The sequence below is a fragment of the Haliaeetus leucocephalus genome, unplaced genomic scaffold (genome assembly GCF_000737465.1).
Source record: "Haliaeetus leucocephalus isolate CR32 unplaced genomic scaffold, Haliaeetus_leucocephalus-4.0 Scaffold668, whole genome shotgun sequence".
In the NCBI taxonomy this organism is placed as follows: Eukaryota; Metazoa; Chordata; class Aves; order Accipitriformes; family Accipitridae; genus Haliaeetus; species Haliaeetus leucocephalus.
In genome coordinates, this window is record NW_010973104.1 from 1,499,825 (window position 1) to 1,511,586 (window position 11,762).

The 11,762-nt window shown below is 64.4% G+C and overlaps 3 protein-coding genes across 3 annotated transcripts in view; 2 read left to right on the forward strand and 1 right to left on the reverse strand.

Annotated features, from left to right (window-relative positions):
• The first annotated feature begins 1 nt into the window (after nt 1).
• CHMP1A (charged multivesicular body protein 1A) lies at nt 2-5,544 on the forward strand. Its single transcript, XM_010579700.1, has 7 exons — nt 2-8; nt 202-221; nt 726-803; nt 1,176-1,322; nt 1,835-1,963; nt 2,493-2,680; nt 3,429-5,544. The coding sequence occupies exons 1-7, from the start codon at nt 2-4 to the stop codon at nt 3,448-3,450; spliced, it is 591 nt and encodes a 196-aa protein (XP_010578002.1). The 3' UTR covers nt 3,451-5,544.
• A 1,346-nt stretch (nt 5,545-6,890) lies between these two features.
• On the reverse strand, nt 6,891-10,469 carry DPEP1 (dipeptidase 1 (renal)). The gene is made up of 11 exons (XM_010579701.1): nt 10,399-10,469; nt 10,078-10,266; nt 9,002-9,134; nt 8,748-8,880; nt 8,507-8,657; nt 8,308-8,377; nt 7,923-8,099; nt 7,748-7,832; nt 7,591-7,666; nt 7,280-7,415; nt 6,891-7,061 (listed from the first exon to the last, which is right to left on the reverse strand). Exons 1-11 carry the CDS (start codon nt 10,467-10,469, stop codon nt 6,891-6,893), a joined length of 1,392 nt encoding a protein of 463 aa, XP_010578003.1.
• Nucleotides 10,470-11,589: 1,120 nt separating this feature from the next.
• LOC104839416 (sulfotransferase family cytosolic 2B member 1-like) overlaps nt 11,590-11,762 on the forward strand; it is a 2,145-nt gene continuing 1,972 nt past the window's right edge. Inside the window, exon 1 of the mRNA XM_010579702.1 lies at nt 11,590-11,728. Coding sequence (XP_010578004.1) covers nt 11,590-11,728 — 139 coding nt within the window. The remainder of the gene's footprint in view (nt 11,729-11,762) is intronic.

Here is an 11,762-nt window from a genome sequence, read left to right on the forward strand (position 1 = left end):
GATGGACGGTAAGGGCGGGCGGACGGTAAACGGGCTTCTGGCACGTCGTGTTGGTTTTTTTTTGGGGGGGTGGAGCTTGTTCTGCTGGGCGGGGGCACCTGGGGGCCTGCCCCGGCCCCGGTTCCCCCCCGGCCTCCGGTCCCGGCCCCGGCGTTGTCCCCGGTGCGCCATCCCTGAGGTTGTGCTCTCCTTCCCTTCCAGACACGCTCTTCCAGCTGAAGGTGAGGATAGCGGCGGGGTCCTCCGTCTCCCGTCACGTATCGCCGTTCCGGTGGCCGGTCCCGGAGGACCGGTGACGGTCACCACCTCTCCGGGAGGTGCCCGGGGAACGTTCCGCTCGCTGACTCACACCTCGCCGGGGCTTTTCCTCCCTGCGGCTCCGTAATAGAAAGAAGCTCTGACCTGCAGAGATCCGCCTTCCAGGAGGCGCAGGGGTGCCTCGGGAGCCCCGCCGATACCGGCGGCTGCGGGAAGAGGGAGCCTTTTAGCCGGGTTTGTCCTCCGGGGCCGCCGTTCCCGGGCTATTCCCGGCGCTTCGTTTCTCGGAAGCGCTGAAAATTGACTTCCCGGTTTACCGTATGCTCTGGGGGTCCTTGGGGGGGGGGGGGGTCCATCTCCCCCGGCCGGTATTGCTGGGTGTGGGGGGCGGCTGGGGCTCTGCTCGCCCCACATTCCTGGTTCTGTTGCTGCCGTATCCTGGTGCTAACCCGTTGTTTTCTCTGCAGTTCACAGCGAAGCAGCTGGAGAAGCTCGCCAAAAAAGCCGAGAAAGACTCCAAGGCCGAGCAAGCCAAAGTCAAAAAGGTGGGCGGGAGCTCGCCCTGCGTGTGCGGAGGTGCTGGGACAGCTTGGCTCTGCCAGCCCTCAGCACTTGCCTCCCGTAAAGGGACTGGGGTAAAGGGCAGGTTTCCCCTCGCCTCAGGCCTCGCTGCGTCCGTCAGCTTGGCCTCCCAAGTCTTTTGAGTCCCACCCTCGGCTCTTGGATCTGCCGGATGGATGTGGTGCGCCCCTGCGATGCTGAGAGGGATTTCGTTCCCGTTCAAGGGCGTGCTCAGCGTTTTGAGGGTCACAGGAGAGGCGCTTCCTGCTGGAAACCTGTCAGGCAGAAACAGATTGCGCTTGTTTATAAATCTGTAGTGGATTCTCTGTGCAAGTGGTTGCCCTTTGCCCTTCCAGGCCCTTCAGCAGAAAAACGTGGAGTGCGCTCGTGTCTACGCAGAGAATGCTATCCGTAAGAAGAACGAGGGGCTTAACTGGCTCCGCATGTCTTCCCGGGTGGATGCGGTGGCCTCCAAGGTCCAGACAGCAGTGACGATGAAGGGGGTAAGAGCCTCAGCGTGGGCATGTGGCTTTGAGACGGGTCTGTGCCCCGCAGAGAGCGAACATTGGCTCTTCCCCTCTCGCTGCCTTGAACCACCTTGGACTTTCCTGTCCCCGAAAAGGATCCCACTAAACCTCATAGTTAGCTCAGACCCTCTCAGTCAGGTTCAGCCTCTGAAGAGCCCATCTGGGACAGCCTCACTGCCTCGTCAGGGGCTCGGATTAAATCCTTAACTGGTGGCTGCACAGAGGGAGAGGCTCGTGCCTGGAGCCTCTTGCCTCGTGGCCTGTGTGAGGGTGGTGGGCTGGGACCCGTCCCGCCAGGAGGGCTGCCTGAGGTCTTCAGTGACTGTACGTGGCTGGAGAAGGCTGCAGTCAGGCAGAGCCCGTCCTGCCTCATAGCACTGCTGTGGGCATCAGGAATACTGGCTTCTCTCTCATTGACCTGGGTTTTACTCTCAGCAGTGATGTACTTTGCTTTTGGGGAGCGGCTGTGCAGCAATCTCCTCTTGCAGGTGACGAAAAACATGGCCCAGGTAACTAAGGCTTTGGACAAGGCTCTGAGCTCCATGGACCTGCAGAAGGTGTCTGCGGTGATGGATAAATTCGAGCAGCAGGTTCAGAATTTGGACGTTCATACGTCGGTAAGTGCCAGTGGCCTTGGAGGGGTCCGGGACGGTGGGCTTCTCTGTGAACTGTAACACGCTGCCTCCTGGGAGAGAGCCAGGTCCCAGCTGTAAATCGGGCTTCCGCAGCAGTGCTCTGTTCCCCTCGGGGACTCCAGCCTCCGGTGTGGGAAACCCCCCGAGCTGTTCACACAGCTCTGTCCTCTGCGTTTGAGGGATATGAGAGACGTTGGGGAAGACGCGTCTCTGCTGCCTGACGGTGAAGGAGTTTGCCGTGCAAAGAGGCGAGCGTGGCAGACGGGGAGAAGAGGGAGGGTGGCTGTCCCCGTGTCATAGCTAGCCATTACTCAGAGGGGGTCTTTGGCAGAACCAGACCTTGCTGCCCTCCGCTGTAGCCCTGCGGTCAGGTTTGAGGCTGTTGTGGCTGAGGGGGCTGGTGGCGATGTGGGATCTGCAGCCGGTTCTTTGGGAGAAGAAACCGGGCTGGACCGGGCTGGGCCGAGCGGCTTTGCCTGCAGGGTAGGGTGACAGGTTGTCTCTGTCGCAGGTCATGGAGGACTCCATGAGCTCCGCTACCACGTTGACCACGCCGCAGGAGCAGGTGGACAGCCTCATCGTCCAGATCGCAGAGGAGAACGGCCTGGAGATTATGGACCAGCTCAACCAGCTCCCCGAGGGGGCTTCAGCAGTGGGGGAGAGCTCGGTCCGCAGCCAGGAAGACCAGCTGTCGCGGAGGTTTGTTTTCTCCTGGGTCCTTTGCCTTGTGTTTGAATCCTTCCCAGGGATCCCTCACCACTATGAAGGGAATGAGTTAGCCTGTCACGGCAGGCTAAGTGGGTGCTGAGCCCCCTCTCTCATGCTCAGGCAAGCCAAAGCCCAGCAGTCCCCTTGGTACCCTGCGCAGGCAGGCCAGGTGGCTGTTCGGGGCTGTGGGACCACTTTGGGCCTGAGGATGGGGGTGGCTTCTGGCACTCAGCAGCGAGCTCTTGTCGATGAGATGCAGAACAGTTTTCCCCCTGCTCTGTGTTCGCCCTCACGCAGCTGCTGTTGCTCTGGGAATGCTTGGCGCTGACCTTCAAACAGCTCCGGGAACAGGCTGTCTCCCTGGAACTGCCCCAGGAGAAGCTGATGGGTTTCCTCTCCCTGGTCCCTCCCTGCTGTTCCCCATGCAGCCACCACCGGGATCCATCTGGGGACAGCCCTGGGAGAGGGTTCAGGCGGGCTGCAGGGGCGAGGCACCCAGAAGAGAAGCCAGAAGCCCCTTCTCTGCAGTACCCCACCTGCGTTGCTGACAGATGCTCCCAAGTTAACCCCAGGCAGCTGTGGCCGTGTGCTCCAGGGCGGGATTTCTTGCACCTCTGCCCCAGGAGGGAGGTTTCTCGGCAGAGACGTTCCTTGCACACGGCTGGCTGAAGGGTCCTTCTGAGTCACGGCTGTTTCCTGCTGCTCTCACGTCAGTTCCCTCTTGTGCTCTCCCTTCCAGGTTGGCTGCCTTGCGGAATTAAGGTCTCCTGTCGCCCCTGCGGACTGCTGTCCCGCACTGGTGGTGTGGCATGTGGGGTGGAGGGGCCCGGGACTCCTTCCCCACCTCCGCTACGTCCTTGCTCTGACCCAGCGGCCAGGCGGAGTTGGCTGTCCCCTCCTCCAGCAGCACGTCCCCAGCCCTGCCTGCCTGCATTTAGACTCTTCTTTTAGGGTGTGACGGTGACGACTTTTCCCAGAGCAGGCAGTGGTCCTGGCAGGGGCTTTCTGAGCAGAGACGGCCTCTTTCTGGGCTTGAGGAACACTTTGCTGGTTCTGATTTTAGGGTTTGTTTCATTTGAGAATCGCTGCTGGTTTCTGGCAGCGTCTCACGATGCAACGTCCCACTCCTGATTTAACATGAAAGGAATCCTTCTGGAGGCGGGTTGCGGTGTCTTTTGGGGTGCTGCTTGCCTGACTCTCCTCTGTGTGTAGCACAGTTCTGTTACCTGTTTTAGACTGGGTCTCCTAGCTGCGGGCTGTGTTTTCCTCAGGGCCCGCATCAAGGAGCTGTTTACAAGGAGCAGGGAGATCCCCACAGGCAGCGGTTTGGGAAGGGCTGTTTTCCCGGCTGTGGTGTTTCTGGGAAGGTTAGTGCCTTGCAGGAAGGGGAGGTTACGCTGTGGCATCTCTTCCCTCACAGTGACCTTCCCTAGCTGTAGCTGGGAGTCCTCCTTGCAGACTTCACCTTGCTGATCGCTAGCTCCTTGTCCTGCCTGGCCAAACCTCCCTGGAGCACTGTACCACAAAGTGACCTTTGAAACGCTCGTCCTGCCCTGCGCAAGCCCATGTGTGTGTGTGTATAAATCCACGTGTTCCCCATCTCCAGCTGCTGTGGTCTGGAAATGGTTATGCAGGCCCTGACCTCCCATGTGGATCAGTCCCTGCCTCTTGTCCAGCAGCTGGGAGCGGATTGCAGTGGCTTCCACTCCCAGGCTCGCAGCTGTGGTGGCCACAGCCTTGTCCCCAGATGTCCCCCAGCTGGATGGGTGTGACAGTAAATGCTAAACCATCCTGAGAGCGTGTCTCCCTGCACTGGCTGTGGCTTGTCCCCTGGATATCTGCTGCCGGTTTCCTTTCCGCTGTCCCCACCTTGCCATATCTGCTCCGTGCTGCTGCTCGCAGAGCGTGTAACCTGGCTGGATGAGAGGGGGCTGCTTCCTGCGTCCCCTCTCCTCTTGCTGCTCGCGGGGAAACGCGGCTGCTCAGCGTTCGGAGCCTTCCCCTGGGGCTGAAGTCTTCTGTGCCCCTTGTCCTCTGCGACTCCCAGGCACCACCGAGGTGCTGGATTGATGGGAAGCTTGCCGGGAAGGAAATGTTAGTTTCCTTTGGCTCTCACGAGGAGGAACTTTAACCACAGGCTGTAAATGAGGGCCATGCAGCTGCCAGGTCTGGCGATGCTGAGCTGTGCTTCATGTAGCCAGGAGCGGGCAGCTGGTCCCGCTGCAGCGGGGCAGCTCTGATTCATCGCTTTTCAAGGGAATTCTAAGGCAGGCATGCACAGCTGCTGCTTTGGGCTGTGCTGAGAGGGTGGAAGGGAAGCGTGGGGGAGAGCGGGAGGCAGCTCCTACCCACTCCCAGCACTGGCTGATGTTTCCAGGCTGCTGCGCACCACCCAGGGCACCCAGCCTGTCTGTGTGGACGTGGGGCAGGACTTGCTGCGGGCCAGGGGCCATCTCCACAGCACTTGCAACGCAAACACTTTTCATTGTTTTCATTATTTCTTCTGAGTTCAGTGGCCTTGGCAGCGTGTGTCTAGTGACCGACAGAGCCTTCTTCCCCGATGCGTGCAGCCGTGGGGGTGCGGGGTGGTGGCTGAGGAGGAGGAGGAGGTGGCTTTGGGCTATGAAGTCATTTGTGCATGTTGGAGCGTTGGATCTTGTGCCACTTCACCATGGGCTGGGCAGAAAGCAGAATCCCCCCTGGAGACTTGTGCACACACCCTGGAGTGGGTGCCATGCATGGGTGCCACCGATGGGGCTGGGGGGTACCCTGGGAGCCCCTGCCCCTGGAAATGCTCCTTTTTTCAATGTGATGTTTCTCTGTGGTTTCATTTGTGTGTTTTTTAAAGCTTGTCTCATTTGCCTTTTCTTTTTCTTCTTCTCAAACCCCTGTTGATTACCTTCTGCTATTTTAAATAAACAATCCCTGAACATCCATTGTGGTGTGTCTGGGGGCTCTGAGGCGAAGAGGGGGTCCGTGGTCCCCTCTGCCTGTGGCACAGCGTGATGGCCGTGCCCCGTCCCCTGCCTGGGACAGAGGACCTGGTGCTGAGGGGCTGCCTTGGATGGGGCTGAGGTGAGGAGGAGGAAGGGGTCTTGCTCCTGCAGCCTCCCTGCCTCCTCTTGCCCACTCTCTTGCTCTCCGCGCTGGGGTCACCATCTCTGGGGGTGCCGGAGGGGAAGGGGTCCTGACGAGTCCCCTGTGCCACCCCTGCAGGGACCAGATCCCTTCGTGTAGCCAAGCTGGGGGGGAAACAGGGCTGAGCAGGTGCTGTCATGGCCCCGGCGCAGCTGACACCAGCTCGCCGGCTTGAGTCGAGCTCCTTTTCCCCAGCGTGGTTTTCAGGCTGCCAGGCTCCCTGTGCTCTTCTCCACACTGTACCCTGGCCCTTGTGGGGAGAAGGCTGGGCTCCCCGAGGGGGAGATCCCTGGCTCGTAACCCCACGGAAGGAGCCCTGGTGCTTTCCACCCCAGTCCTGCCCTTGGCACCCACCAACAGCAGCTTCACCACCGGGGAAGGTGGCTGTGGCCCGCTGTGGTTGCCATCCTGGTGGGGACCGGGCACATCCCTTCCCCGTGCCGGGCTGGCAGACAGGACCCTGTGCCTTCGCCAATTTGCGAATGCCACAGGAAGATGGCTCTCCTTCTCCTGCCTGTTTTCCCGGTGCCCAAAGCCGCCTCCGCTCCAAAGACAGGCTGTTCCCAAATGTGAGAGGAAATTGCTAAGAAGATAATTGAGTAGCCAATTAATTAGCTAATGATTAATGTAAGCATCCTGCGGAGGCAGGCCTACAGCCACCCTGGCCGTGTGTTGCAGCGATGTGTCACTCCCGGTGCGGTGACAGCTTCCCAGTGCCCTGGGCTGGGTGCCCACCAGTCCCCTACGCCTCTGCTCTGCCGGAGCCAGGGGCACGCAGCCGCAGTGGCCGGCAGGGTGCCGGCGTGGCCAGTGACGTGCCGGGGTGGCTCATCGCCTTCAGCCAAGAGCAGGGCAACGGGGCTGGGGCTGGCAGTCCTCGCAGGGTCCCGGCACGGACACGTGCTGCCGGCGGTGCTGGAAGCACGGCTTTATTTTGCTCGCGGGGCTGGCGTGCAGGCGGGGAGGGGTGGGAGGGTTGGGCCCAGCCCGGCTGCCAGCGGGCCAGCTGCCGGTATCCTGCCGGGCACGGTGCTGGGGCTGCGGTGGGAGCCGATGCCGGGTGTTAGGAGAGCAGAGAGTGGAGCAGGGCCAGCGCCAGCGCCAGGGCTCCCGGCGGGAGCCAGGCTGTGCCGGCACCATTGGTGTACCCGTAGCGGGTCCTGCACGTCCCCTCCAGCTCCTCGAAGGCGATGGGCTTCTCGTGGGCAGCCGTCCCTTGCAGGGTCCTCTTCACCTGCGATGGGGGACGGGGTGGGCTCCCGCAGCGAGGGGCAGTCCCCGTGCCCCACACAGCCTCCTGTCACGTCGCACGTCCCCGTGCCCCCCTTCATCCCCTGCCCTGCGTGCCCCTGTGCTACCCCATGTCCCCGTACATCCCCAAGTGCCATACGTCCCGATGTCCCGCTTGTCTCTGCCGTTCCCGTGCCCCGTACCTCCCCGTGCCCTGCTCACCTCCTCCACCTTCCTGAAGACCCGGAGCAGGTTTTCAGCCAGGGCCGCCCTCACCTCTGCCTCCGTCCAGTTCCTTGCCAGCAGCTCGGCCACCAGCGCGGGGTACGTGGAGACGTCCTCCAGGCCGGTGGGGAGCCTGCGCCAACCCGCAGCTCGCAGCCGTGCCGGGGGCAGCCGAGACCGGCGGCACCCACCTATGGCACCCCCAGCCCCCCGTGCAGGGCACGGGCGAGACCCCCACCGCCACGGCAAGTCCCCACAGCTGGGGACGTGCTGTCCGGTCCCATCAGCGTGCCTGTCACCCTCTTTACCTTGTGACGCCGTCGTAGTCCCCGCCGAAGCCGACGGACTGGGCACCGGCCACTTTCTTCACGTGGTCCATATGGTCTGCGGGTACGGAGGGGCTGGGGTGAGTGGGGTGGTGGGGGGACACTGCCACCCCCCCACCCACCCGGGCATCCGCCTCACCTGCGACGTCGGCCAGCGTGGCCATGTCACTGCACGTCACGTACTCGTTGTAGAAGTTGATCATCACCAGGCTGCCCGTGGAGGCCTGGGGGAAAGGTGGCCCTGAGTCTTGCGGCCCCCTCCCCGCCACCGCCGGCCCACCCCTCCCTGTCCGTGGCCGTGCCCCGGCGCTCACCACCATCCTTAGCACGTCATCGGGCACGTTGCGGCGGTGCGGGCAGAGGCTGTAGGCGGACGAGTGGCTGAAGATGATGGGGGCTTTGGAGAGGCTGAGCACAACCTTCATCGTCTCCACCGAGACGTGGGCCAGGTCCACGATCATGCCCAGGCGGTTCATCTCCTCCAGCACTGTCTGCGGGGACAGGGACGGGGATGGGAACAGAGCTGGGGCCAGTGAGGGGTGCACGAGGGGCCGTGGCAGCCCTGCAGGGAGGGGGGACACACCGTGCACCCGCTGCTTGGCTTAATAAGCCAGCATGGGGCTGGTGGGTGCCAGCACCACGTCCGTCCATCCCCAGTTGCTGCTCCCAGGCACGGCTGCCGACGCTGTCCCCACTCACCTTCCCGAAGGGCGAGAGGCCGTGGTGCAGGGGCGGCTCGTCCCCGGTGTCCACCAGCCAGTTGTCAGCCCTGCGGAACGGGGGAGAGCATCAGGGCGGACCCCCAGCCACATGCCCCTGCTCGGCCACACGACCTGTGTCCCCCCCCGCTGATGCTGCCCCTGTCACCCCATCCCTGTCCCCCACCGGGGGCTGCTACCAAGGGGTGTTGCAGCTGTGGGTGAGGGTCATGTAGCGGACGCCCAGATGGTAGAAGGTGCGCAGGACGCCCAGGCTGCTGTCGATGGAGTGGCCGCCCTCCACCCCGATGAGACTGGCCACCTTCTTGCTCTGGAAAGCCTGCTGGATGCCTGCGGGAGGGTGGGGGACATCAGCTGGGGTAGGCACCGGGGCACCCACATCCCCCGGGGCACTGGCATCCCGTCCCCGTGCCCGCTCACCGGCGCTGTCGACGACGCAGGCGAAGGTCTCGGGGTAGAGCTCACACATGCGGTGCACTACGTCGATCTGCTCCAGCGTGCGCTTCACCGTGTCCTTGTTCTGCGTGTCGCAGGGTACGTACACCGACCAGAACTGCCCGTGACGGCACTCGGTGAGCACCGGGAGCCCGGCCCTGTGCCTGCTGCCGCCTGCCCTGGTACCCCTGCCCACCCCGGTGCCCTCCCTGGTGCCCCTGCCCGCCTCGCCATCCCACCTGCCCGCCCACGTGCCCTCTGTGCAGTTTGGGGATGTTGGTGTGGGTGCCGTTCAGCAGCATGAGGTTGGCTTCTGGCAGCCCCAGCTGGTTGTTGAACTTCTTGAGGAGCTGCCAGGGCAGGTCGTTGTGCCTGGGCAGGGGAAGGAGCAGGAGTGAGGGGCTGTCTGGTCGCCTCTCCTTCCGTCTGTCCAGCCAGCCTGCCCATCTCCCTGTCTGCCCACCCATTCCCCACTCATCTGGCCAGCATTCCATCCATCCATCCACCCACCCACCGGTCCATCTGCCCACCCATCTGTGCCCTCTGCCAAAAGCCACCCAAGCGGCTCCATCCGGGAGCTGGGGACAGGTCACTCCCAGGGGACAACCCCACATGGGACCCCCTTTTGCCGGCCAGCAGGGAGCCGGAGGGAGGCTGGGGACCCTTCTGTGCACCCTTCCACCCACCATCCCCACTCAGCGCTCACACCCGGGGGAGCCAGCCTGGCATCCCTATGACAGGGACATCACCGTCACCACTGCGGGGATGTAGGAACATCATGGCCACATGGTGTCCCGCACCCAGCGGTATCGCTGGGGAAGTGCTGGGAGCCAGACACACGGGCGGGCTCCCACTTCTCCCCTCCTCTGTCACCGGTCCCCACATCCTCTGGCTCTCCCTGCTCCGCGCCCCTTTCCACTGCCACGGCACAGGGCTGGTGCCACGGGGGACGCCCGCGGAGGACCCAAGCCCCCTGAGGATCCCGGCACAAGACTGGGAACATCCCTTAGGACACAACCCCGTGGACCCGTTTGCCCCAAGTAGGGACTTCCCCTGGGGCAAACTCGCCCCCGGCTTCCCGGCACCCTGCCCGCTCCCGGCTGGGCTGCACCACTGGGGATCCCCTCGGCCGCACAGCCCCGGGGGGCCTGGCACGGGGATCCCCCCCAGCAAGGAGAGGGCTGTCCCCAGTGGGGTTTTCTGGCCAGGGTTTTTTCTCAGGGTGCCGAGAGCCACAGCCCTGCCGCAGCAGCCAGCCAGGCAGGCACGACGGCGGTGGCAGGCACGACGGCGGTGCCATGCAACCTTTGCTCACCCATCAATGACTGGCGTGGTCGTCATGATGCGCTCGGCCTCTTCCCGGTGATGCTGCCCGGTGCAGGGCAGGAGCAGGCACAGCACCAGCGCCAGCGCCAGCACGCTGCCGCCCGGCATCTTCACCCACTCGGTGCCGCTGAGGGACGAGCCGGGGCGACCTGCCGCCGCCGCCGCCGCCGTGAGCCTTCTGAGCACACGCACCGGGACAGCTGCCCCGGCTCACCGTCCGTCCCCTCCCGTCGTAAATAAATAACCAGGAGCCGCAGCCGTAACCCCACCCTGCGTGCCCTGTGCCCTGGCCGTGGTGGTGCCCGGGTACCGGGACGGCATGGCGGCGGCCTCCCCCAGCCCGGCCCCGGGTGGCAGGGCTGCACTGGGGCCTCTCCGCATAGCTGCGGTGACAGTCCCAGCCCCTCTAATGCAGCCCAGATTTTTTTTTGCTGGGAAAGCGCCGGTCCCATCCCCGCTTTGGCCTCCCCAGTGCTGGCACCCGCCAGCACCCCCGGCCAAGCGCTGGCACCCGCCGGCACCCCTGGCTGGATGCTGGCATCGCCGGCATCCCCGCTGCTGATGGCCAGGGCCCAGCACCCCTGTCCCTCACTCACCCCGGTCCTGGGATGCTCGGGCAGCTGCTGCCTGCAACGCCTGGGAAATGTTTTCCGGCTTGCGTGCCGACGGCGGGGCTGGGACGGGCTCCGGCCACCCCAGAGCCACCCCCTGACATGGCGTCGGGCGCTGGGGAGTGGCCGAGTGCCAGTGCACCCCGTGGCTTTGTGGCGAAGCCGTCTCGCCGTGGAAGAAGGGCTGGGGGGCAGCAGCCGGAGCGGCGCGACCCCGGCGTGGGATTGCTGACGGTGCCGCATGGGTGCCGGGTTCCCCCCGCCCCTGTCCCGCGGTCCTGATGCAGCATCGTGTGTGGGGAAACTGAGGCACCCGCTGGTCCTGTGGCCCAGCGCCCACGGTGCGGGGGGACCCCAGCTGGCTCCTGCGCAGGGGCCGGCGGTGGCCGCGGTGTCGTGAGCGGCAAGAAGCATCGTGAGGCTGCTGGGAATGGCACAGAGCCACGTGGAGAGAGCCAGCCCCGCTCCTCGTCCCAGGGTGTGCTGGGATGTGAATCCCTTCCTCCGGCACAGTGCCGGCTGTGGGGAGCCCAGCTGTGGGGCACGCGGGCTGGCACCCCCAGGGTCACCGCGGGCTGCCGTGGCCGGCGAGGGTCCCAGCACCCTTCCCACCACTAGGCAAGCGGGGTGCCCCTGCCCGCCCCCCCCGGCTCTCCTGGCTGTGGCAGTGGGTCTGGCTGTGCGGGACCCCCGTCCCATCCCGTCCTGTCCCACGGGTGTCCCCAGCCCGGGGCTATCCCGCAGCCCCCCTGCCCCGCAGCAGCGCTCTCCCGGCGATGGCCCCAGCAGGAATGTGCCAGGGGGGCCCAGCCTCCCGCCCGCCGGGACGCCTTCCTCTTTTGCAGCTATTTAAGACCGGTCGCCAGCGCGTCCCTCGCAGTGGCCGGGCCATGGATCGGATGGAGGTGACCGAGACCTTTGCCGGCATCTCCCTGCCCGGCCACCTCCACACCCAGGAGTCCCTCGGCTTCGCCGTCACCTTCCCCTTCCGTCCCACCGACGTGGTCATCGCCACCTACCCCAAATCAGGTGAGGGTCGGTGGGGCGAGGGGGCAGGTGGGGG